This window comes from Ursus americanus, chromosome 12 (assembly GCF_024610735.1).
Source record: "Ursus americanus isolate L20-20 chromosome 12, mUrsAme1.1.p, whole genome shotgun sequence".
In the NCBI taxonomy this organism is placed as follows: domain Eukaryota; kingdom Metazoa; phylum Chordata; class Mammalia; order Carnivora; family Ursidae; genus Ursus; species Ursus americanus.
Window position 1 is genome coordinate 45,643,329 of NC_142138.1, and position 25,963 is coordinate 45,669,291.

At 39.1% G+C, this 25,963-nt stretch overlaps 1 protein-coding gene across 4 annotated transcripts in view; it reads left to right on the forward strand.

Annotated features, from left to right (window-relative positions):
- ABCD3 (ATP binding cassette subfamily D member 3) overlaps window positions 1–17,900 on the forward strand; it is a 74,446-nt gene extending 56,546 nt beyond the window's left edge. For all 4 annotated transcript variants that reach the window (XM_045801743.2, XM_045801744.2, XM_045801740.2 and 1 more), the window contains exons 17-23: window positions 3,902–3,979; window positions 4,086–4,151; window positions 4,253–4,342; window positions 4,815–4,934; window positions 10,922–11,026; window positions 14,278–14,334; window positions 16,306–17,900. In XM_045801743.2, the coding sequence (XP_045657699.1) occupies window positions 3,902–3,979; window positions 4,086–4,151; window positions 4,253–4,342; window positions 4,815–4,934; window positions 10,922–11,026; window positions 14,278–14,334; window positions 16,306–16,383 (594 nt within the window). In that variant the 3' untranslated portion in view covers window positions 16,384–17,900. The remainder of the gene's footprint in view (window positions 1–3,901; window positions 3,980–4,085; window positions 4,152–4,252; window positions 4,343–4,814; window positions 4,935–10,921; window positions 11,027–14,277; window positions 14,335–16,305) is intronic.
- Window positions 17,901–25,963: the final 8,063 nt, after the last annotated feature.

Below are 25,963 nucleotides of genomic sequence, written 5' to 3' on the forward strand. Positions count from 1 at the left end.
TTATAATGTGGGTGTTAAAATAGTACTTTGTAAGTTATTCAAATTTTTACCTTTTTAGTAAGGCACATTTCTAATATTTGAAGAAGGCTATGACTCTTCATAAGCAGCATACTTTTGTATAATCTCTCTTTTACTGAGATGATATTTATGTGTAGAACTGTTTTTGATGACATTATTAAGGTAAATAGATTCTAAAGAAGTTGGATTTATCAAAAAGTCTTATATGGGGGTATTTTAATTGGTAAAAATATAGTGGTACATCATATGTGGAATTTAAGAAATAAAACAGATGAGCATTCGGGGAAAGGGGAAAAAACCCCATAGAACAAACTCTTAACTATAGAGAACAAACTGAGGGTTGCTGGAGGGGAGGTGGGTGTGGGGGGTCTGAATGGGTGGAGGGGAGGTGGGTGTGGGGGATCTGAATGGGTGATGGGTGTTAAGGAGGGTACTTGCGATGAGCACTGGGTGCCATATGTAAGTGATGAATCACTGGATTCTGCTTCTGAAACTAGTATTACACTATACGTGAACTAAACTTTAAATAAAACTTGAAACGTGAAAAGAAAAAATAGTGGTACAGAGCATCTGTTGCACCATTAAACCAGTCCAGGAACCTCAATAATACAGTGTTATTAAGAACTTAATTTTCAGTGAAAGTTACCCCTGTCTTTTAGTCCTAATTTAACCTGGGGGGAATAAAAACATTTTGAAAAATCTTTACTGTGGAAAAACTATTGCTGGCTTATCATGACTGATGTCATAATTGGAAGTTTGTCCAACATTACCAAAGCCATGGAGGTAAAGTTAATGCTGAGTCTAAGACGTTAGAGCATGAAAGAGGATGTCTATGGATATCTCTTAAGTCTAATTATTATGTTTACAGGTCATTATATATATGGTTTTTGGGTTTCCTGGCATATTGCAGCAAATAGTATGGAGAAATATTGGCTACCAGTGAAAACCACAATGAACAGTTAGGAACAGAAGACAGTAAATATGGCTGATATTCCTCAAAACGTAGTAGGGGACCATTTAATTAACAGCTCTGAAATTTAGGAGCTCCTAAGGATATCACTATTAGAGTAAAGTAAAATTATTATATATAATCAGAAGTATTCACTACACTCAGTTTCACAGGAAAAGGTAGTAAGTAGGTAATTGCTTAGGAAGAAGTCTGTCAGGAATATTCACTGTCTTCAGTTTCATAGGAAATTGAATTATCAGGAATATTCACAATGTTCAGTTTCATAGGAAAAGGTAATAGGTAATTGCTTAGGAAGTCCATCAAAAAGATTCTTTAAAATAATTTCTCAGAAAAAGGGACAGTTCATTTTTCTGGAAAAATCATTCCATATAGCTCATTCTCTAACACTGGTGTGCATGCGATGTGGTATTTTATTATAGATCATTATGTGGTAGGTTAGTGATCTCAACCTTTTTTAGAAGCTCATTCTTTTTAAGATTTATTTATTTATTTGAGAACAAGAGAGAGAGAGAGAACTGGGGTAGGGGCAGAGGGAGAGGGAGAAAGAGAATCCTGAAGCAGACTCCCCAGTGAGTGTGGAGCCCAACGGTGAGCTGGGTGTCATTACCCTGAGATCATAACCTGAGCTGAAATCAAGAGTTGGCTGCCCAACTGACCAAGCCACCCAGGTGCCCAGAAACTCATTCTTTTTTTATTGTGGTAAAATATATATAACATAAAATTTACCCCTTTCAACCATTAAAATTTGTTTTATCGTGGCAAAATGTACATAACATAAAACATACTCTTTTAACCATTTTTTAAGTAAACAATTCAGTGGCACTAAGTTCATTTACAGTGTTGTGCAACCCTCACCACTAACCAGCCCCAGGACTCTTCGTCGTAACAAATAGAAACTCTATACCCATTAAACAATAACTCCTCATTCCCCCCTTCTCCCAGCCCCTGGTAACTACTATTTACTTTATGGATATGACTGCCTAGGGACTTCATATAAGTGGAGTGATACAATAGCTGTCCTTTTGTGCCTAGCTTATTTCACTTAGCTTGATGAGGTCTTCAGGGTTCATCTGCATTGTAGCATGTGTCAGCATTTCATTCATTTTCAAGGCTGAATACTCTTCCATTGTATGTATAGACCACATTTTGTTTATCCGTTCATCCTCTTCAGTTGCTTCCACCTTTGGCTATTGGGAATAATGCTGATGGCTCTGTTTTTCATTAAAGTAAAAGGTAGTCCTTTTAGTGGCTCCCAGTGCCCTGTAGAATTTGCCTGCACTGCCCTCCCCCACCCTCTTACCTCTCTGAGTTCTTTTCCTACTACTCTTTCTTCCCTGTCCGTTTCCTCAGCCTCTTTTCTGTTTTTTGACCAGGACAGGTACATTCCTGTCTCAGTGCCTTTGAACCAGCTTTTTGTGGGTGGGGTTGGGCTGGAGCAATCTTCCTCCAGATAAACTCCTAATTCACTGCATTCAAAGTTGCCCAGTTACAATTTTCAATGAGACCTGGCCTGACCACCTTAAAAATGTAATCTCCCCTACCTACTCCCAAATTTCCTTAGCTTGATATATGTTTTCCTCCATAGCACTTATTTTCTAATACACTATTTAATTTACTCATTTATTGTGTATATTCTTTATTATATGTTTCTCCTACTAGAATGTAAAGTTGTAAAGGCAGGTTTTGTTTTGCTTTTTTTCTTTTATTTGTTAGTGTAGCCCCATTACCTAGAGCAGAGCCTGACACTGAGCATTCAATAAATATTCACTGAGTTACATAATAGGAATTTAGGGCCTCAACAGTTAAAAAAATTGTCAAAGGCATGTTCCACAACCAGAGTAACTCACATCTTTGTTGTCTTCTTTCCTGCTCTGATACACTGCTGTATGATGTTGTGAGCTGGAATTGTAACCCAGGTTTCTGATTCTTCACAGGGTTGATTAAATACTCACACGAGATCGTAAGCTCAGAGCTTAACCAGTCTTGATCACATTTTCTCATTTAACTTTACATCATTGCAGAGCTATTTGGTGGCACTTGAAATATTTATAATGTATATAGTGTATATGGGTGTGTGTGTGTATATATATATTGTTGAGATATATATATACACACACACACACACACTTCTAAGAATCTAATCCATAGAAACATTTCTCACTAGTATATAAAGTTGGTCACTGGTTCTGGTTCATTGCAGTATTATCTAAAAGAGCAAAACTAAATACAAATGACCTAAATATTTAACAAAAAGGAAATTTTGAAATAAATTGTGGTGCGTTTTTAGAATGAAATACACAGTAGGCATTAGAAGAAATAGAATGGGAGGAATCTGAATATACTGACTTGGAAGAATATTTGTGATATATTGTTAAATAGTAACATGTAGAACATATATCATATGATTCCATTTTTTTAAAAAACGATCATATACACACATACTTGTTATCAAGAATTCTCAAAATTTATAAGCTGTAGTTCTGTATTCTGATTAAGTTGATCTTACTCAGTGATTTTTTTTTTAAGATTTTATTTATTTATTTGAGAGACAGAGCATGAGCAGGGACAGGGATAAAGGGAGAGGGAGAAGCAGACTTCCCGCTGAGCAGGGGGCCCGATGTGGGGCTTGATCCCTGGACCCTGGGATCATGGCCTGAGTCAAAGGCAGATGCTTAACCAACTGAGTCAGTCAGGCGCCCCTCAGTCAGTGATTTTTAAATGAAAAAAAGTGAGTAAAATTTGAAACTAAACAAAAGTGAAAGGTCTCTTCAACCATACCTTCCCCTGCTTCTACCTGTTACCACATTTATAGACAAAATAGAAAGCTTATCATTAGCAAAGAATGATTTAACTCTAAGGAAATGTTCACTGAGTATATATTCACTATTAATTCATAGACTGATTTTCTTTCAGGTTCGATCTGGGGCCAACGTTTTAATTTGTGGTCCAAATGGCTGTGGGAAGAGTTCACTTTTCCGTGTTCTTGGTGAAGTAAGTACAAGTTGGCCTCAATATTTTGCAGTCTTGTTTTGCCATACAGCCTACCGCATTGTGAAATTTACAACTGCTCCTTTCCCCACTCCTTTTCCTTTCACAGTTATGGCCTCTTTTTGGAGGACGTCTAACTAAACCTGAGAGAGGAAAGTTATTTTATGTTCCTCAGGTAAGACTTTGCTTGAGTTATTTTGTAATCTTTGACATAAAGATCTTTTAATTTGCTTTTTAGAAAGTCACTTATAATGGTTTTTACTCTGTCACTATCAGAGACCTTATATGACCCTTGGAACACTTCGAGACCAAGTGATATATCCAGATGGAAGAGACGATCAGAAAAGGAAGGGGATATCTGATCTAGTAAGGAAATGTTTATGTCCTAGACCTACTGGAAATACTCCATTTCAGATTCTTTATCTTAGATTAGTTAAGTATTTTAACTGCCAGGTAGTTTATCTTACCCTGTAACACCTGTTCTAAAACCTTGTCATTAATTACAACTTTCCAAGTTGAGATAAGATGTTAACTACTCTGCTTAAATATGGCTTAGTGAGGATTTAACCTTGTCTCTTTACACTGTTTTTTGTTTTGTTTTTTCTCACTGCCCTCATTCTTTAATTATATACAGTAGTGTTATTCTCTTTAAGCTACTAGATATGTTTTGTCAGAGTTAGTATAGATAGGAAGTGAGGGTTCAAGGCTATCTTTGTGTCACATTCTTTTGTGAAGTGATATTGGCAATACAGTTATGGTGATTCTAGTTTAAAAAATAAAGCAAGATAATGTTGGCTTACATTAAGTTTGATTTCATCTTTAATCATTGTGCTGAAAGGTACTAAAGGAATACTTAGATAATGTCCAGTTGGGTCATATCCTTGAACGTGAAGGAGGCTGGGACAGTGTTCAGGATTGGATGGATGTCCTCAGTGGTGGAGAGAAACAAAGAATGGCGGTAAGTATACTCTGAAAACATTGCACGACACTGTAACTGGTTGCATAAAGTCACTCTTAAGAGTCCGGTATTTTGATTAATCAAGGTACACAATTTTAATCTTTTTATTTATCAATTGTTATAGTACGGATTAGTTTAAATGATAATAAAAGTGCTTGAAAATGTATAACTTGCATGTGCATTTAGAATTCTGAAAAATTCATAAGTTTTCCAATGATATACTATTTATCCATTGGGGATTAATTAAAGTGGGGGAAACTTTCTAGCATATTGATCCTGGGTTATATGGTAGTCCAAGATGTCTTAATATCTTTTCCCTACTGACCCCTCACTGAAGTTGTTGTCTCTGAAGTATCTGAAGGTGTTAGAGATGATCCATTCTAACTGTGTTCCTACCTTATCTGCTCCTGCCCTCCCCTGTTATATCTATTCTGGTTTCAGGACTCAGTATCTACTACCCAGGGTTATTTAGAATTTTTACATTTTCCTAATAGAGGCATTTGAAAGGAGGTGTTTTTATTTTATAATTGTCTAAACTTATTCCTGACCCAACATGACTACAAAACACTGCATATTAAAAGTGATACCTTCAATACTCTGTTAAGAGGGTTAACTCTTTTTAAAGAGTCCTTTTCTAACTATGCATACCATAGTTTGACCAGCTGCAGAGGAATTTTTTTTTCCCCCGGAGTGTTAACCTTCTGGACATTAGAGAAAACTGTAGCCAAAGGAAAACAGTAAAAGAAATGGCTTATTGCTGAATTGCTTACTCATTATCTTTAAATTATATTCTCCCTTTTTTGTTGCTCTTATTCCCTGATAGTACATGTTATTTTTCCCAAAACATACCCATTCTGGGGCACCTGGGTGGCTCAGTTGTTAAGCATCTGCCTTCGGCTCAGTGCATGATCCCAGTGTTCTGGGATCGAGCCCTGCATCAGGCTCCTCTGCTGGGAGCCTGCTTCTTTCTCTCCCACTCCCCCTGCTTGTGTTCCCTCTCTCGCTGGCTGTCTCTCTCTCTGTCAAATAAATAAATAAAATCTTTAAAAAACAAAACAAAACAAAAAAAACCATACCCATTATGTATGAACTTAATATCAACCTGATATTGTGATTTGTCTGGCTAGTGCTGTAACATGAGATTAATCTATAGAGTGAAGAATGGATCATAAACAAAAGAAAAGAGATGTCAGCCATATTCAGAATGGAAATTGGGTGGTAGGAGTAAGAATTTGAAGTGATTGAGGTTTCTGGAATCAATTAGAAGATGACTATAGAAATAACTGCAAGTCAAGAGAACAAATTTAAGTTCCTGTTACTATGACTTCAAAGAAAATGGAAGGGTAGGTCAAGATTCACAAATGTGCACGGTATAAATCCAGAGAAAGAAAAACAAATGTGCTTAATTAAGGAATCCTGTGTGTGGGGTATAAAGGTACAGAGGGGATAGTCTTTATTTGAAGATAAGAAATTCAAGGCCTTGAGGAGTGAAGGGGATATCTTGGGGAGAGGGAAGGAGTGGAGGGAGGAACCCTGCAAAGCCAGATGAACCATGATAGAGTTGGTTGGGAAATGGAGAAACTCACCCATGGCGCTGCTGTACGACCAAGCCGTGGTGTGTTCTGTATAGACCAATATTTGGAGAACTGGTTGTGAAATTTAAAAGAGAGCATATTGTTTTGCTACCTTCAAAAAGTTTGTGGGGAGACGGGGAAGGCTAATACAACAGATGTCGAGGTTAGTGAAATTGGGCAAAGTTTGTGTATAGTCATTTTACTGCTCTTACAGTTTTTGCAAAGTAAAAAATTGAGGGAAGTGAGGACATAATTTTTATAAACTATAAAAATAATAATTTTTAAGGAAGAACAGACTCGAAAGGTCTAACCACCCAAAACAGTGAATATGTAAGAGTGGAAGTTGGCTGGTGTAAACAGATGAACCAAGGGAACTTTTGAATAAGGAAAGTCTGATTTGAATTGGAGGGAATGGAATACTACTACTGAATAGAAGGGAGGTCTGGTGAACACATTTCTAAAATTCATTGAGAAAAGTCAGTAAATAGAGGGAAATAAGATAATTATTCCATAATTTTAGTGAAAAAACTTCATCATGGTATACTTTCCACAGAGTTCATTACTAGCTGGGAGTCTGCTCTTTGCAAGGCACTGAGATAAGTGCCTGCCCTTACTAATCAATCTAGTTAGGAGACCCAGATATTCTCAACTAACTGTAACATAAGGCAGTCTTCCATTATAGCTATAAAGAAAGAACACTGGGATAATGATGAAGGATTGGTTTTGAATGGCAGACTCTATGTAATTCTCCCAACAGCCCTGTGAATTAAGGTACAGACAAGGGAAAGACTTGTAGGCCTTAAGCAGCTTCCTAATGCCACGTGGCTACTGAGTGGCAGAATGGAGATTCAAGTGCAGGCGGGTTTGACATCAGACTTCTGCTCTTGACCAGTACATTATACAGCCTCCGGTGCGCAGGTGGACTGTCTATCCAGTTCTCTTCTCTCACTGCCCCTCAGAGTCTCAAGTAACGTTTGCCTTACCTTCATTGCACCCCTTTGGGCCCAGCCATTACCAGCCAGGGTTGCTCTTCCCAATATCATAGTTGTGATATCTTATTTCTCTGACTGATAGTTCTCTTTCCCACTCCATTATATGCTTGTTCTTCCTATTTAGCAGTGTTTTTTTTTTTTAAATCATGAATTACGAAAAAGTATGTATGATAGAAAAGTTGGATATAAAAGTATAAAGGGCCAAAACCCCCTTAACTAGAGAAACCACTGTCAAAATTGTTAGTGTTTTTTAAAACCAATTTTATAATTAATTCTTTTTCTTCTACCTAATTGGCAGCTGTCTCCCTTCTTCAGACTCACTGATAATCTTGAATATTGACCCCTCCCTTTTCTTATGATTGATCAGCCCCCTTCTGACTCTGCCTCCTTTCCTGTCTAGTACAGACTTAATAATCCGGGGCCTGGCACATAGGAGGTAGTCAGGAGGTATTTCTTAAAGGAATGAACAAATGATTTTTCCCCTTAACTTCCTTTCCCACTCTTTGTTTCCTCCTATTACCTCAGCTTCAGCCCAAGAGCATTCTTGCCTTAGTGTTTCTGTACATAGGCTTCTGAGCGCAGCTGAAAGATCAGAATGATGTGGTTTGGTGCTACTACACTTTCCTGGTTTCCAGTCGTACAGGGGCTCACAGTGTTCTTTGGTGATCATTTTACTTACTTTTGCCCCCTCTCTCATTTTTCATGATAATCATTTAAAAACTATCAATCTCAGGCTTTCTGCCCTATTTCCTACTCCACAACTCCCAGTAGAACAACTCACCTTCTTAAAAAAGAGAAGCTGTTCTTATGTCAGTCACTGACCACTCATTTTTATTGAGGGCTTCATCGATAGGCGGTAGGCTTAGCCCTGTACATTGAATTCTTTCAAGTCCTTTGAGGCAGGAACTGTTGAGTGCCCCCTTGTACAGAGGGAATTGAGCCGTAGCACAGCGAAGTAGGCTGCCAAGCAAAGATAGCTCGTGAAGCTTACAGCTGTGGGCGGGGCTTGTCAGGCTCGGGTGGCAGTACCACCGCGGTGTTCATGTACTTATTCACTTTACAGTCTTCTCATATTGTGGTATCAAGTACTGATAGCATAGTGGAAGAGAGACACATGAGGAAATTGCCATGTAATATGCCAAGTGTGGGGTGAAGGTATGCGAAGAGTTCCATGGGAACACGAGGGACGGGGGGGCATTTGTGGAATGCCTTCAGATAATCAGTCCTCTTAATTAAGTTCACGCTGGACTGTCCTGATCTCCTTACTTATGTCTGTGCAGGATATGTCATCCATCCTCTTGAGAAAGGCTGAATGTCTCCCATGTTTTTGGACCCCCTCTCCTCTGACTTTATCATATTCTTTCCTTCAGTTATATTTAATCTCTTTTGGTCCTTCTCTTTCAGAAAGACATTTTCAGGTCTTCCTGATGTAAAAAGCAAGCTCTGCCTTAACCAAAGGTCCTCTGTAGTCTGTACCTTTTGTTCTCTGCACAGCCGAACTTCTAAATAGTCTATACTTGCTGCTTCCCCTTCTCCTCACCTCATCAAATAGAGTTGCTTATGTTTTAGTCATTAATTTATCAAATACCTAAATGTTTCCTTCATGCAAGTGTTGGATGTACAGTAGTGGTTAAAATACAGTCTCTGCTTATGTGAATGTAATAGTCTGGAGGAGGGGACAAAGCGACAACATACAGTTCACAACATATGAAGGGCTGCAGAGAAATTACAGGAGGGACCCACTTGGATTGCGGGAAAGGGGTAAGGGTAGGTTTGAGGAGAAATTTTGAAGATGCAAGAACCAGAGTGCGGTGTTTGAGACAAAAGGAAAGTGACATGTGCTAAGCCTCTCTGGCCTAAGACCCCTTGTGTCCTGGTAGTTGAGAGGAGGCAATTTTGACTAGAATGTTGAGGTCAGAAAGCAAGTAAGAATCCGATTGTGCAGGGCCTGTGGGCCATGGTAAGAAGTTTGGGTTTTGTTCTAAGTGAAGTGGGAAGTTGAATAGAAGCGTGACATTCTTTGATTTATATTTCTGGAAAATCCTTTCTTGTTACAGGGAGAATGGATGGGAGAGGAGTGAAATGGCCCTCCAGGCCAGGAGATGATTGTGTTCTGGGCTGAGGGCATGATTGTGGAGACAGGGGAAAGTGAGTGGACTACAAACTCTGAAGGACTTACTCGAATGGACTAAAAACTATGAGGGTGGGAGTGTGAAAGAGAGGAGAAGCGGGAGGACTCGTGGCCTTCTAGCTTGAGCACCTGTTTGATAGTGTTATTTTCTGAAATGTTTAAGGTGCGGTAGAGTGGATGGATGGATTTTAAGTGGAGAATTCGATAACTGAATAGAACTCTCAAATGGGAATTTTTATTTAGCAATCTTGAAATTTGAAGAGAAGGCTATGCAAGAGATATGTATTGAGAGTCCACAAATGTAAATAATATTTGGAATCATAAGATTTAATGTGATCACTCAGGGAGAAACAATATAGGATAAAGAGAAGTGGACTTAGGAATTGGCCCTGAGGAACCCCAACATTTAGTGGTCAAGTGAGGAAGAAAATTCTGGAAAAGAAACTGAGGAAGCAGCCTAAGTGAGAAGAAACGTTAAGACTATGGTTTCACTGTCACTTTCTCAAGAAGGAGGAAGTGGTCACCTGAATTGCATGTAGCAGAAAAAATAAATTGGCTAAGGATAGAAAAGTGTCCATTGGTCTTGTAACATGGCCCTCATTGCTAGAGGCAGTGACCAGTTGGAATATCTATTAGACAAAGGATCAGAGTAAATAATTCCCAGAAAATAAAATACATATGGAAAGTAAATGAGAAAATGTTCAGCATTCTTACTAAATGAAGAATGAAAAGCTATAACAATCTTGGTGTTAATTTTTACTTATAAAATTAGCAGAGCCTTTAAAAAATGAGCACATCCGATATTGACCTCAGGGATATAAAACAGGTGCATTCAAAAATTACTGGTGGAAATATTAATTGGCAGCTTAATATCAATTGATATTACTTAAGCAACAGAATATTTAGAAATAAACACATTTTTGTACTTGAGCCATCTGGAGTCTGAAATTTCTTAGATTTGGTTAAAATATGTACCCTCTAATCTTGTGTAGAGAAGTTTCTCTAATAGTTTAAAACTCAACTTCATTTCACATCAATCTTAAATGTTTTGGATTAACTCTTAACAGTAAATTTCCTATGTGTTACATTTTCCCCTTGTTCGGGAAGATAGTAAAAACAGTTTTTTTTTTTTTTTTATTGTTTCTGTTTTGGGGAAGTAGGTTTTTTTGAGTTAAAATAATTTTCATACTTGCTTTACGAGACTCAATGCATATTTAATTTAAAGCAAATCTATTTTAGCTTATTAATTTCTGCATGTGATTATGCAAAATATTTCTTTTTATGCTTCAGATGGCAAGATTATTTTATCATAAACCCCAGTTCGCCATTCTGGATGAATGCACAAGCGCAGTTAGTGTGGATGTGGAAGGCTACATTTACAGTCACTGTCGGAAGGTAAGCATTTCAGATTCTCTGTTTGAGGATCCCTGTCATTCTTTTTGGTTTACTCTGTGTCCAACCAAGTATCTATCCAAAGAGAAGATTTCAAGTTATTAAGTAACAAAATTACTATCAGAGGATGTTCTATCTGCTTTAATAAAGATTCCAAATGATAATTAATAGATAGGAGTAAAAAAAAAGAATTGTAAATGAATTCTGTGTATAATTCTCTTTAGCTGTATCTTAGATTTGGAACAAATACTATATTTAAATTTACTTCCCTTTTACTTCATTCCCTGTGCTCAGTGTTAATAAACTGATATTTTCTTAATGTCTTCCATTCAGAACGAAACCTAATTATCATTTTGTCCATTTCTTTTTCTCTGGCCTGGGCAACATTTTACCAGTTTCATTTGGTAGCCTTTTCTGAGGCTGTGCATATTGATAGCGTTCTTTTACTATTCGGTAGTTCTGTGGTGATTGTCACACCATCTATGCTCTGGTTGGATTTTGAGAATAAGAGCAGTATATCCTAACTGTTTTACAGTGTTATGTCAGTAAAGGAAGTACAGGAGTCTTTTAACAAGGAGTCTTTTGTAAGTGTTATGTGGGGGTTTACAGTAAATATAAAAGGTCATGTTACATATTTACAGTATGAATTCGTACTATTCAAAGAGTGGTCATTGATCAGCATTTCCTGGGAGCTTGTTAGAATGTAGACTCTCTGGTCCTACCAAATTAGAGTCCATATTTTAACCAAATTCCCAAAGGATTCAAATGTACATTAAAGTTTGAGAAGCATTGATATAATGACAAAAAGAATAAATTTGCTACATTAATCTTTGTAGGAAGATTTTTCTGTACTGATTTTATTTCTTTAATGGTTTCTTTTCTGTTCTTGAATCAGTTTTGGTCATTTATAATCTTTTTATGTATCTGTTCATATAAACTTTCAGATTTATAGGTATTGGAGGTGTGGTCTCTATTTGATCAGTGATTTAGAGGCTCTTTGCTGATAGTTTTGACCATGTGATGTCCCCTTATATTTAGTTACAGGCTATATATCCCCACATAAGGTACAATTTTCCTATAAAGTGTAGATTCATTTAAAAGAAAAAAATTTTTATGGGGCCCCCAGTTGATAGTTTAAAGTATATTACTATAATAGCAGTTGAATATGTATAAGCATGAAATGAGATACGGAGTCCTTGAACTTAGAGCTCATCTGTAGCCACAAAACAAATATAAATTCACAAATTAAGTACAGACAAAACACAGTTTCAAGTTGGTTACATTAAAGGAAACTCTGATACTGTTTTTCTGAAACTAAACCACCAGTTTGGGATTTAATTATGGAAAGGTATAGTCTGGGGTCCAGATCTTAATATTTGAATTTTGCTTATATACCTTACTTACTTCTGTCAGAAAGAATGCTTTCATTAAGTTGAGATCTGATTCAATTATTGTAGAATCATAAAAAAAAAAATTTGAAATGAGCTTTCAAAAGTCAAATAAGTGTTGTATCATTGAAATGTTTTACTAATAACTTATTTTGTCAAGCAGTTTGTAACCAATTTGAGAACCTTTCCACATGGCATCCAAAGTTATGGTACATTGAAAGTTTTAAGTACTATCACTTTATTTTTATTTTATTTTTTTTAGAGAGAAAGGGGGATGGAGGGGGAGAGGGAGGGAGAGAATCTTAAGCAGGCTCCACACCCAGCACTGAGCCTGACATGGGGCTCCATCTCATAATGCTGAGGTCATGACCTGAGCTGAAATCAAGAGTCAGACACTTTACCGACTGAGCCACCCAGGCGCCCCAAGTGCTATCACTTTAAGTAATCACTTGGTACCAGCAGAAGTACAAACACAGACTTGGGCACTTAAATCGCATGGTAGAACTGATCCAGAATATGCTTAGGCTGATTTTTTAAAAAAATTATCAAAATGAAAATAAAATTAGAACTCATGGTGGAATTATCTGGATACTCTAGCGTTTATCTCTGTCAGCCTTGAGAGATCCATTTTAAGAAACACGATCTAGAGCAGGGTTTCTCAGTCTCAGCTCTGTTGACATTTTGGGTTGGAGAATCCTTAGATGTGAGGAGCTGTCCTTTGCTTTATAGATATTTGACAGCGTCTCTGACCTCTATTCATTAGATGCTAGTAGCACTCTCAGTTGTGACAATCAAAACTGTCTCCAGACATTGCCAAGTGTCCCCTAAGGGATAAAACTCCTCTCCTCCCCCCAGCTGAGAACCACTGATCCAGAGCATCTGCAGTTATATTGATATATTCTGTCTCGCAAACTCCAATTATGAACGAAGAGGGTTTTAAAAAATCTTTATTAGAAATCTCTAAATCTTTATTTACAGTTTAAGAACCAGTAAAATTTTGGGACACCTGGGTGGCTCAGTTGGTTAGGCGTCTGCCTTCAGCTCAGGTCATGATCCTGGAGTCCCAGGATTGAACCCCACGTCGGGCTCCTCGCTCAGTGGGGAGTCTGCTTCTCTCTCTGTCCCTCCTCCTTCTCATGCTCTCTCTCAAATAAATAAAATCTAAAAAAAAACCAATAAGGTTTCAAAACCAGAAGATTTTTCATTATTTTGTAGCATGCTAAAGGGGTAGCCAAACCTTGCCTAAACTAACAAAAGATATTTAAACTCTTAAGTTGTTCTCAATGTTGGTGTTCTTATATGTTGCCACAGAAACATTCTTATATGCCACAGAAACATTCTTATATGCCACAGAAACATTCATATATTTTCTGATGATAATACTGCTTTTCCAAAATCTGAATTCCCAGACACATTCCAAAACAGGGGTTCCAATAAAGGATTATGACCCTGTATTTGAAAAACAGATTGACTGTAGACAGTACTATATTGATTTAATTTTCCTGATTTTGACCTCTTGCTATTTTTACTATTCTTATACTCTTTTCATGTATTTTTCACAATAAAATAGAAACTGTGTCAGGATATATATTTTCTGCCCCACAAAGTAGAACATTTAATGCTAGTACCTGTTAGTTTTTTTTCCTTAAAGAATTTATTGGTACTTGTGTGTTTTTATCATGTGGTCATTGGTCTGTACTTTGCATTATCTTGAACATTGGCATCAGTTGTAATTTTTTCTCTTTTACATTGATTTTTAATTATAGCTTCTGAAGACAGTCATTTTAATAGCTTAAAATATACAAACGAGTTTAATTTGTGATTCTGTGTTATTAATATAAACCTAAATCATTTTCTTTGTATTAGGTCGGCATCACCCTCTTCACTGTGTCACATAGAAAGTCTCTTTGGAAACACCATGAGGTTTGTATTTCTTATATTGAATGGTTCAGTGGAATTTTATCTTATTTAAATCTGTGAATTCAGGTGATTATGGTTTTAGATTTCTTGGTGTATGTTCTCTTAAAACATATACGTTGAAGGACAAAAGGTGATTCTAGATTTTCCTTAAATATTATTGTATTTGTCAGTTTTGAAAGCTCTAATACATATTAAACAGGCCCTAGTTGTATTTGAGAGATACTAGAGAACCAGTTAGTGGTTCTTCGTTTTTATAAATGACTATTGTGTAATAACTGATTAAAATTTTCACAACCTTATCACAGCTATGGCTAAAGTTTTTCTCATCACCCACTATTGACAGAAGGGAAAGGGTCTTAGGAAGGATTAGGTGGCAGAAAGTTTAAGGACATTTTTAGTGAGATCATGGCCGTAAGGGGAAACTGAGTAATGTCAGCTGTGTTTATCATTGCACTGTAATAAAATAGAACCATTAAGTAGTCACTATAATTTACATAGAGATTACAGTGAGGTTTGCACTGGTATAGATCCCTTATGTATCCTGGTGTTCTAGCAGTGCCATTCTCAGTATAGCAGTTCTTTTCGGCTCTTCGTGTAAAATGATTAAACCCCCAAACTAAACCCTGTTAACTGAACCCTTCCCTCCCCTCCCCTTCTCTTTCCCTCTCTCTTTCCTTCCTTTTTTCCTTCCTAAATGATAAAGACATTTTAGGTAAAAAAAAAAAAAAGGGGGGGGGGTTTGAGAAAAATTAGAACAATGGTACAGGATATCTTGTGCCATAAAACACATACTGATGGAGCAACTTTTTCACCAAGTACTGGGCTAGATGTCCTTGGGGAGACAGAGTATTGTCTTTACCCTCAAGAACCTTATGGTTAAGATGGTAGTGTACAAATGATAAAATGAAGAGTGTAGGATTTGAAGTCAGAAAACCTGGGTTCCAGCACCACTGTTTCTGGCATCAGTTGCTTCCTTCATAAAATAATGTTATTGTGACCCTTGCTTTCCTGTCTCCTAGATTACCATGAGCATCGAAGAGGTAGCCTGTATGAAAGTATTTAGTAAAAATAATGGAATTCTCTATAGCTGTGTGACTTTTAAAGATACTTTTTATTATTGTATGACATACTATAATTTGTCCATTTTTCAGAATGAAATGAGAAATTAAATAACTAATAAAGCAGTTTAAAAAGTACCCAAGCCTTTGTGTTTTCTCAGGAGCTCATAAACATCACAGCCACAGGGCTGTGAGAGTGCTTGGATTTGACTTCCCCTCTTCTTCTGGTGGGGGAGACAAGCACAGAATATCAAGCAGTGATTATGTGAAGGAGGGTTGACACAGACTACAGTGTCAGAGGCCAGAATAGCTAAGAAGTAATAAGATAGAAGATGGAAAAACATGGCTTTTCTGTAAATAAAAAGCTGCTAAATAAAACAGAAGCCTTTGTAACTGCTCTTCTAAGTTCTTCTTAGGATGGGATATACAGTCCCACTGTATAGCTCTTTGCCTCCTCTACTAAGACCACGAACAAATAAAAAGCCTTAAGTTCGAGGTTCCGAACTGATCCAGGAGACCGGATAAAGGAAGTATTCAAGACTGCCCTATTGGATAGACTTACCCTTAGTGCAGTTCAGCCTGTGGTACGTGAGATCCTTGGTTGTGGGGTTACGGAAGCATTCTGATTTGTAGGATGCTTATACATTTGATTCCTTCAAAATAATGAGGCATTTTGGTATTTTAGTTCTCATAAAGGAAAGTACTCTGTCCACTCGAAGCAGAATTGTATTGTTGCTATTTTAAAAAGAGCAGACTTCTTCATTTAGTCTTACCTTTCCGGTATAAAACTTTTGGAGGTATTAGTGGCTTAGAATAAATTCCAGTCATTTTCTTATATAATAACCTCTACATAAATTCCTGACAAAAAGGAAATTCTCTTAGTCATTGATTTTTCCCCCCCACTTCTTTCCCGTAGTACTACCTGCATATGGATGGCAGAGGCAATTACGAATTCAAACAGATAACAGAAGATACGGTTGAGTTTGGCTCTTAGAATCCGGAGAGCTGTACCGCTTCAATGAAATCATTACAGAACACACGTAGAAATACACAGTACATTGTAAAATAAAGTTGAGCTTAGGTTTTTTTTTTTTTAAACAAATTAATTAGATATGAAATAATTGAGAACAAATTGTTAAACCATTTAATATTATATAGGATCTTGCTAATTGTGTATATGTTGGTTTAATTATTAATATGTACTAAGAATGTCCTTATTCTTGTGGTTAAAAACCTGCCTAAATTAAATTGGGCTTAAATCAGTGTAACCTGATTCATCCTGGGATGTAAACCATTTGAAGTCAGCTAATTTGACTTTTATGGCTCTATCTTTTCCTTCAGTGAAGAACCCTGTTTAAAACTGGGGGTCATCATTTATCCTGTTCTAACAAGATAGTCTTGAGTTTCATTTTCTTGTGCTCCATGATAGTAGGAAACAAATCATAGTATATTTTCAAAATGTACAACACCAATGCATAATAGCATTTATCACACAGTGGCTGATTTCATTAGCTGTCACCGTTATACTCATTCCTTATATAGATCTTGGGGTACATTTGACTCCAGGAAAGCCATTTCAATTTTCTTTGGCTAAATAATAAATGTGCCCCTCTCAGTCTGCAGTATTGAGTTGTTTTGAGGGTTCTTTGTGGGGATAAAACAGAAGTTTATGTGCAGTCTTGCTTACAAGGGGTGGTTACTATGTTTCATACCTAATCTTCCCAGTGTTTGGGATATTAAAACATAAAGTCCTTATTTGTCAAGCTCAAGGATTTTCATAAGAGTTTCAGACTTTTTAAAAGAATTGGATGGATCTGTGTATGTTAGAAGCCCATTCATTAGAAGTATGGTGGTTACATGGTGTTAAATCCAAATGAGCCATAGGAATGCACTACATGAAGTAATGCACTGAGTATGCAATGTTATCACTGTCTTTGACCATGATTTTATGTTTAAAAAATGTTATAATTACGCACATGGGTGAATTATGTTTCCTAGGTACTGGTTTATCTCTGTGAATCTTGAATAACTTTTTTATATTTGGGTTATTATGTTGAACTATCCGAAGAGAAATTGATTTCACCTCACCAAACCACCATTAATGACTTACATGTATTATTTACACAGGGAAAACTGAAACTGAATTTTATCAATAAGCTAGATATGAAATCAGTTTTATCAGACTAGGGTTCAGAAATGGGCATTTTATAATCTTGTTGCTGTATAACTGATTTTGGGTTTTTTTGCAGAATTAACTATAAGAATCACCGGCTACCAAAGTAAAACTTGATGTACTGATTCCATAATACATAACATTCAGTTTTTACCACTCTCTTTGGCAAACTTGTCTACTTACTTATTTTCTGTTCAGATTAAAGAGAATCAGATATCCTGTACAACCTTTGCTTGTTCTTTTTATTCGGATATCTAAAAACTGGGTAGGTAGTTCATGCATAGTTTGGACAGTCTTGACTTGAAAAACACAAAAATAAATTGACATTCAGAAATCCCTTTTAGCACCCTATGCTTCTTTTTCAAAAAGCTATGTCAAATGTGATTTTTAACAGAATGAATTTCTCTTTTAGATAAGTCACAGAAAACCTTCAGTGTACTGGGGCACCTGGCTGACTCAGTTGATAGAGCATGTGATTCTTGATCTTAAGGTCATGAGTTTGAGCCCCACGTCGGGTATAGAGATTACAAAAAAAAAGTTAAACCCCACAAACTTCAGTGTACCTCACAACCCTGAACCTACTAATAGCTGCCTCCTAATTCCTTCCATCATGGATTTTTATCATCAAAAAACCAGTTGGGGTTTCTTTTTTTATTTTTTTCTTCCTTTTAAAATTTAACAAACATTAAAGTGTTTCACTGTTTGAGTCGTAGAGGAATATCCTTTTCCTGGAGAATCACCATATACACTAACGTAATGATGGTTCTACGAAGACCTACAATAAGGAAATCCAGCATTTCTAAAACATGATTGACCACGAAACATCTTTTTCCTCACAGTTCCTCTTAGCATCTTCTATAGGCTGCAATGGGAAATGGCAGCTTAATCTGAAAAATAAGCTAGAGAATGAATTTCATCTGTGAGCAACATATTACATCCAAGTGTATCATTCTGTGTTCTAACACCAAGCTTCTGTTTTTCCTACAACAGAAAATAGGGGTGTGAACAATTGCAGTTGTTTGCTGTGCACTAATAGAATAAAACGTATCTAGGGTTTGCCTCTGCACGGGAGGCAAAATTTTACTTCTACCCTCTTTGGGTTTTTGTCTAGGCCTGAGAATTAAGTTGACATAAGATGGGTAAACAGGAAAAAACCATACAAGTTTATTTAATAGAAGTTTTAGGTGATATGGAAGCCCTCATAAGGAGCTGGCCCAAAGAAATGGCAAAACCTAAAGACTTTTTATACCAGGTTGAACAAAGAGAGGCAATTGTGGAAAAGTAAGTAAACTATGTGAGGAAGCCAAAACGAAGGTAAGAAATAAGTAAGGTTAGGGGCGCCTGGGTGGCACAGCGGATAAGCGTCTGCCTTCGGCTCAGGGCGTGATCCTGGTGTTATGGGATCGAGCCCCACATCAGGCTCCTCTGCTATGAGCCTGCTTCTTCCTCTCCCACTCCCCCTGCTTGTGTTCCCTTTCTTGCTGGCTGTCTCTATCTCTGTTGAATAAATAAATAAAATCTTAAAAAAAAAAAAGTAAGGTTTGTGTACGATTCTCTCAGTCTTGACATCCCGTCCTTGGTGATGAGAATGGTACTTTCCTTCTGGTTTAGGGAGGACATCTCCATATGGGGATGACAGGTATTAGTTTGTTTTCAGGAAGAAAAGGGGGAGAGTCAGAGTGCCCTTCTTGCACCTGTTCTTTTAAGTGTTTTTAGCTCAAGAACAGTCAACGCCAGGGGCGCCTGGGTGGCACAGTCGTTAAGCGTCTGCCTTTGGCTCAGGGCGTGATCCCCGGGTTCTGGGATCGAGCCCCGCATCAGGCTCCTCCGCTAGGAGCCTGCTTCTTCCTCTCCCACTCCCCCTGCTTGTGTTCCCTCTTTCGCTGGCTGTCTCTGTCAAATAAATAAAATCTTAAAAAAGAAAAAAAAGAACAGTTAATGCCAAAGTGGCATATTCTGGGGTGGCGTATTTTGCCACCCTTTGCCTTGTTCCCCTCTCATAGTAATTAGCATTTGACTTAAAACTAGTGATACTGCAGTAGTGTCTGTCATTTCCATACGTACTTTTTAAACTTTTAAACTTGATGTTTAAAACTATGATTTGCCTAAAGGTAGAGTGACTTCTATCAGATGGACTTTAGCATTGTTAGTTGTAGGAAAGTATTTACATTTTTACCTACATCAGTCATTTTCGCTTTGTGAATAATTGAAATGTTCTGACTTACAAACATACCATATGCATGTCACTTAAAAAATCTTATCAAAAGTTACTGAAAAGCAGTTCCCTCTTCATCCCTAGGGGCAACCATTTTAAATTGTCTTGTGATGATTGCTTTTTCCCTCCTATTTTTAAAATAATATACTATACAGCCATATCTTGATATATTAATTTTAGACATTTCCTATTTCCCATTTTGTCACTGGCCTGATCCCCTGAACTCCAGGACTGACCTCCTGAACTCAAGAAACTATTAGAAGCTTCTGCCTCAAGTTTTACCTTTTAAAAACTAACTTAACTGCTGGAACACAAAAAGGAACATTTGAGGAAGACACCTGAGCAGTTGAATCAAAAAGTGCCTCAGCCTCATCGTAATGTTAATATATTTCCTCTGAATATTCATTCCAAGCCCTTCTCAAAGGAGCCTGCCTTCTTGTGTTCAGGGAGTCACTGCTTTGGAAATTACTTCCTGGGATCTCCTTTGTACAAATAGGGTGACCTTATGAGGCAACTCCATCTGGTGCATTCTCTGTCTATAGCTCACCAAGGAGCCATCCGACTTTGGTCCAGTAACAAATTTGGCGACCCAGAGGGGACTCGTATTCTTCGGAGGTTCCATCCTCTAGTTCCCTCCTTTCCAATGGGTAGAGCAGTGGGCAACAGCACCTAGTCCTGGATGTTGGGGTGAGGTGAGGATTCCTCGGGGGGAGACGCAGTTTAACAGTAACAGCTTCAGGCGCATGTTTTTCAGTTGGGGCCCGTTCCCTTAGTCCCTGACTGTCTTACCTGTGTTGCTGGATTGGCATCGCTGCCCCTTTGGGACACCCAGCAGCTGCACTGAGCCTTTTGTTTAGAGGATCCATTCATGGATGTGAGTGGTGCTGAGCCCACAGCGTGACCATAAGAGTTACTCTTTGAGTTGTCTCACAAAATCTGGGCAATTTGGCCGGGTGCGGGGGGAGCAGAAGCTCGCTTAGTAAAGCCTAACTCTTTCAAGTCAAGCTGGAGGATTGAATGGTTCAAACCCAGCCTAAACATCCCAAGGTGCAGGATTACAGCACCGGGCCATTTAGGGACTCAGAAGCTGCAGCCTAGCAAAGCAGGAACAATCTATTGAGGGCTTAATTGAGTGGAGCCTGGGTACCTGGTTGTTTGGTCTATTTGTCAGGGAGACATGACAGTGTTGTGTTGTTTAAAAACCCATCAGCCAGGGCGCCTGGGTGGCACAGTCGTTAAGCATCTGCCTTCGCCTCAGGGCGTGATCCCGGTGCTCTGGGATGGAACCCCACATCAGGCTCCTCCGCTGAGAGCCTGCTTCTTCCTCTCCCACTCCCCCTGCTTGTGTTCCCTCTCTCGCCGGCCGTCTCTCTCTGTCAAATAAATCTTTAAAAAAAACAACAACAACCCATCAGCCTTCTCAGAAAGGCTGTGGGATTGTCTGAAAAGGCATACAAATTGGGATCCCGAGGCCCATGGTAGTCAAGTGGTCCTTAATACCTATTTCATATCTCAGAGTGCTCCAGATATCTATAGAAAACTTCAAAAATGGGCAGTAGGTCCCAACATTAACTCTGCTCAGCTGACAGAGACATCTTTTAGGGTATTCAATCACAGATGTGACAGAGGATGAAAAAAGAAGACAAGAAAATGAAAAGACAAGCTGCTCTTCTGACAGTAGGTCCAGTCCGCAGGAGGTAACCCAGGGGAAGAAAGGAAGTCCCCATGGGTAAGTGCTCCCAGCTCCAAACCTGGGACCAAGAGACCAGAGACAAAATTGGGTTACGAGCAGTGTGCATATTGTAAGCAAGAGGGAAATTGGAAATCACTTTGCCCAAACTGCCCCGGAAAGGGAAGAGGGATGGGCAAAACCAAGTCATTCCAATTGCCCCTCATAGAAAACCAGATCCTCACCTCCCATGAGGAGCCCCTGTGGTCTTAGCAGAAGATCCAGTTGAATCTTTCCTTGAGACTGGAGCCACCTTTTTTCTATGGAACACCCAGAACGGTAACCTTTCCAATAAAAATGTAACATAAGGGAGTTTCAGGAAAAGAAGAGACCAAAAGATTTCTGGAGACTTTGACCTGTGAAATGGGCCATGATTACTAAAGCACCCCTATTCAAAACCTGGCCTTCAGCTTCCATCAGGTTACTTGTCCAGGATAGGTACAAATCATAACCATAAGGTTTTTGTTTGTGTCTGACTAGGTGGTATTTACCTCTGGATGGTATCGTTAAAAGTAATTTATGAAAAAACTTTATTTGGTTTAAAGGCAAGTGCTTGTAAAAATTGGGCATTCTGAAACTCAAAGGTAGAAACTAACCCAAATGCTTTTCAAGTTCACGTGATCTGCAATAATCTCTTGCAAGTTAAAGTCCGAATTTGTTGACTATCTGCATGTCTTTTGGAATTATCAACGTGAAATATAATACAGATAATCAACTTTTATTTTACCTGAATTCACGGTGCATCTGTTGCAATTTGTCAATAAAAATGACTTTAAATGATGGTTGATTTTATCTGGGAAATTGTTAAGAACAAGTTGGTTGAATAGATAAAAAGTCCTGTAGGTAAATTTATAAATAATAGCTTCCAAAATCTATGGTAACCCAAAAGTTCAAGGCTTTGCTGGATTAGATGATAAACTGGGTTGAATTCATTGGATATCTAAGTAGGATAAAATATGGAAACATTGATTACTAAACACAGACTTATTCACTTTGGTCCTGTTACAGAGAAACTAATAATAAATTGGGTCTGTTAGTAAACATATTTTATGCTTTATCAAAAATAGTACTACGAAAAGTACTCGTTTCTAGGAATAATGAAATGTATTCAGAAATTTGCTGATCTAAGAATTCTGGTGTAACAGTTCAAAATTGCTTTACTACTTAGTTTTTCTAGAAATTAAGGTCTGTAGGGGCTCCCACGTGGCTCAGTCAGTTAATTATTGCCTTCCCCTTAGGTTGTTATCTCAGGGTCCTGGGATCAGCCCGGCTTTGGGCTCTCTGCTCAGCAGGAAGTCTGTTTCTCCCTCTGCCCCCCCCCATTCTGTCTCTCTCTCAAATAAATCAAAATCTTTTTTAAAAAAAGAAAAAAAATTAAGGTCTCTAAGCATTAAGAATTATAATAAATGTAATTAGGACTACTGGGAATAATATGGGAAACTCTGTATGCAAGGAAAGTGAGATAAGTGTTTTTGGTAAGAGAGGTATGGGGAATAGAAATATATTTTTGTTGAGGGAAAAGAAAGTAACTTTGTCCTAAAATGAGACTGGTTGTATAGGAGGAGATAGAAAACTTAGGACAAAATCTGAATGTAAAAAGAGAGTTGTAAAAAGTCTGTGAAAAAGGAATCTCTGGAAAGGAGCCTTATCCATGATGGAGACTGAGATGGGAATAAATGAGTTTTAAGAGTACACTGGTATAGGCGCCTGGCTGGCTCAGTTGGTTAAGCATCTGCCTTCAGCTCAGGTCATGATCCCAGGGTCCTAGGATTGAGTCCCTCAACCGGCTCCTTGCTCGATAGGGAGCCTGCTTCTCCCTCTGTCTGCTGCTCCCCCTGCTTATGCTCTCTCTCTTTCTCTCTAAAGAGGAAAAAAAAAAAAAAAGAGTGCACTGGTATAAGGGTGCCTGGCTGTCTCAGTCAGAGGACATGTGACTCGACTTGGGATCATGAGTTCGAGCCCCACCTTGGGTGTGAAGATTACTAAAAATAAACTTAAAAAAAAAAGTACACTGGTATAGGTTGGAATTTGGTTTACTCTTGATAAGAAATTGTAAACAAAGTTTTTTCTTTATCTACCCAGGAAAAATAATTTCTATGCTTTGTCTTTATTGGGTCTTTGATTACTTAAGAAAGTCCAATCTTCTTAATATTAAAAGAGTTAAGTTTGGGGGGCACCTGGGTGGCGCAGTCGTTAAAGGCGTCTGCCTTCGGCTCAGGGCGTGATCCCGGCGTACCGGGATCGAGTCCCACATCGGGCTCCTCTGCTGTGAGCCTGCTTCTTCCTCTCCTACTCCCCCTGCTGTGTTCCCTCTCTCGCTGGCTGTCTCTCTGTCACATAAATAAATAAAATCTTTAAAAAAAAAAAAAAAAGAGTTAAGTTTGGTTAACAACTATAACTCCCTGTAGAATCTCTTACTGCCAACTTGGTTAAAAGTTTTGTAATGATCTGTGATCCCACTTAGATGTGTACTTTAAAACCTTCTGATATTTTTGACAAACTTCCCCTCCAAAATGAAGACTTTTTGACTAATTAGACTTGTTTATTTGGTATGGGAAGCATTATCAACTAAGCGATGATAAATTGTCTTAGGTTATATTGTGTGAGTAAATGTTCTGACTGTTCTAGAAATTATATAAAATACCTAAAGTTCTAGTATGTCCTAGTATAATGTCATCACTTGTAATTCTGATTTTGAGGTGTTATATGTCACAAAAATACTATAGCCAGCAAGGGATATATAAGGTATCAAAAGAAAAGGCCCCAATATCTAAGGAAGCTGTAAAATACTTGGAGTTTCTTATGTCTGAGGGGTAATGAGGTCTTCCTCAAAAAAGGAAAATAGCAGTATGTCAGCTCACCCCACCAAGGACCCACAAAAAGTTGTGTGGGTTTTTGGGAATGGCCGTTTTTTTTTTTCACATCTGGATTCCTAACTTTGCCAATTGCAAAACCCCTTTACAGTAAGCTTAAAGGACCTGAGACAGACCCGTTTGGGATTAAAGCATGTGACCCAGTTTACTGTAGTCACGAAGATCTCGCAAGTGAACCCCTGTTCGATGCAGAAGCAGTATGGATAAATAGGTTTCCATTTTAGATGGGGGGGGCAGGCGGGCCTCGCTAAAAAGATAGTACTTGAGTAAAAGTTGTAAGGAAGTGCGGGACCTGGCCATATGGACATTTGGGGGAAGAACATTTTAAGCCGAAGGAAGTGGTAAATGTGAAAACCATGAGGTGGGCTGTGCCTGGCCTGTTAGTGTGTGATGGACTGCCTCTCAGATAGCCCACAAGGGTTCTCACCCCTGGTTGTCACACCTGTGTATCATGCACCCTCACACTGAGTTAGTGCCGGCCCGGTGTGATGAAGGAACACAACAAAATCGACCATGTGCGGGGCACCTGGGTGGCTTGGTGGTTAAGTGTCTGTCTTCGGCTCAGGTGATGATCCCAGGGTCCTGGGATAGAGCCCTGCTTGGGGGCGGGGGTTCTTGGGGTTCCCACTCAGCAGAGAGCCTGCTTCTCCCTCTGCCTCTCTCCCTATATTGTGCTCTCTCTCTTTCTCTCTCTCTCAAATAAGTAAATAAAATCTTAAAAAAAAAAAAGTGACCATGTGCGACATCTGAGGCTAAGGCATCAAAGGCATTGTGTCTTCACCTTGCTGCTTGGAGGGCTCACCCTGAGGGAAACCAGCCGCTGTGCTGGTCAGGAACCGCAGGCAGCTGGAACGAAGGTCCCAGGCCGTAGCCACGGCTGACTTGCCGGCCTGTAAGTAGACCATCTTGAACGTGGGTCCCCCAGGTCCAGGGTAGCCTTCAGAGACGCCTGCAGCTCCAGATGGTATCTTGACTGCAGGCCTCTTGAAAAACCCTGAGTGAGAAGTGCATCTTGATCCCTTTCCGAAGTCTTGACCAACGGAAAGCATGGCTTTTGTTGTTTGGAGCCTCCGGATTTGGGGATGCTTAGTGATGTGGCACTGGAGTACTAACGCCTTAGGAAACATTAAAGAGGCAGAAATAGTAAGGGAGTGAGTGTGCCCGATGTAGCAGGGGGTAAATTCAGAGAAGTAGTGAGGGCCCAAATTATGAGGTTCATGTCCGATGGGAAGTCATTGGAGACATGAACGAAGGGGTGACATGACCTGACTTGAGTTTTACGGGCTCTCGGGCTGCTGTGCTCAGGCGCGGACCGGGAGGGGCGGGACCGCGGAGGGGCGGGACCGCGGAGGGGCGGGACCGCGGAGGGGCGGGACCGCGGAGGGGCGGGACCGCGGAGGGGCGGGACCGCGGAGGGGCGGGACCGCGGAGGGGCGGGACCGCGGAGGGGCGGGACCGCGGAGGGGCGGGACCGCGGAGGGGCGGGACCGCGGAGGGGCGGGACCGCGGAGGGGCGGGACCGCGGAGGGGCGGGACCGCGGAGGGGCGGGACCGCGGAGGGGCGGGACCGCGGAGGGGCGGGAC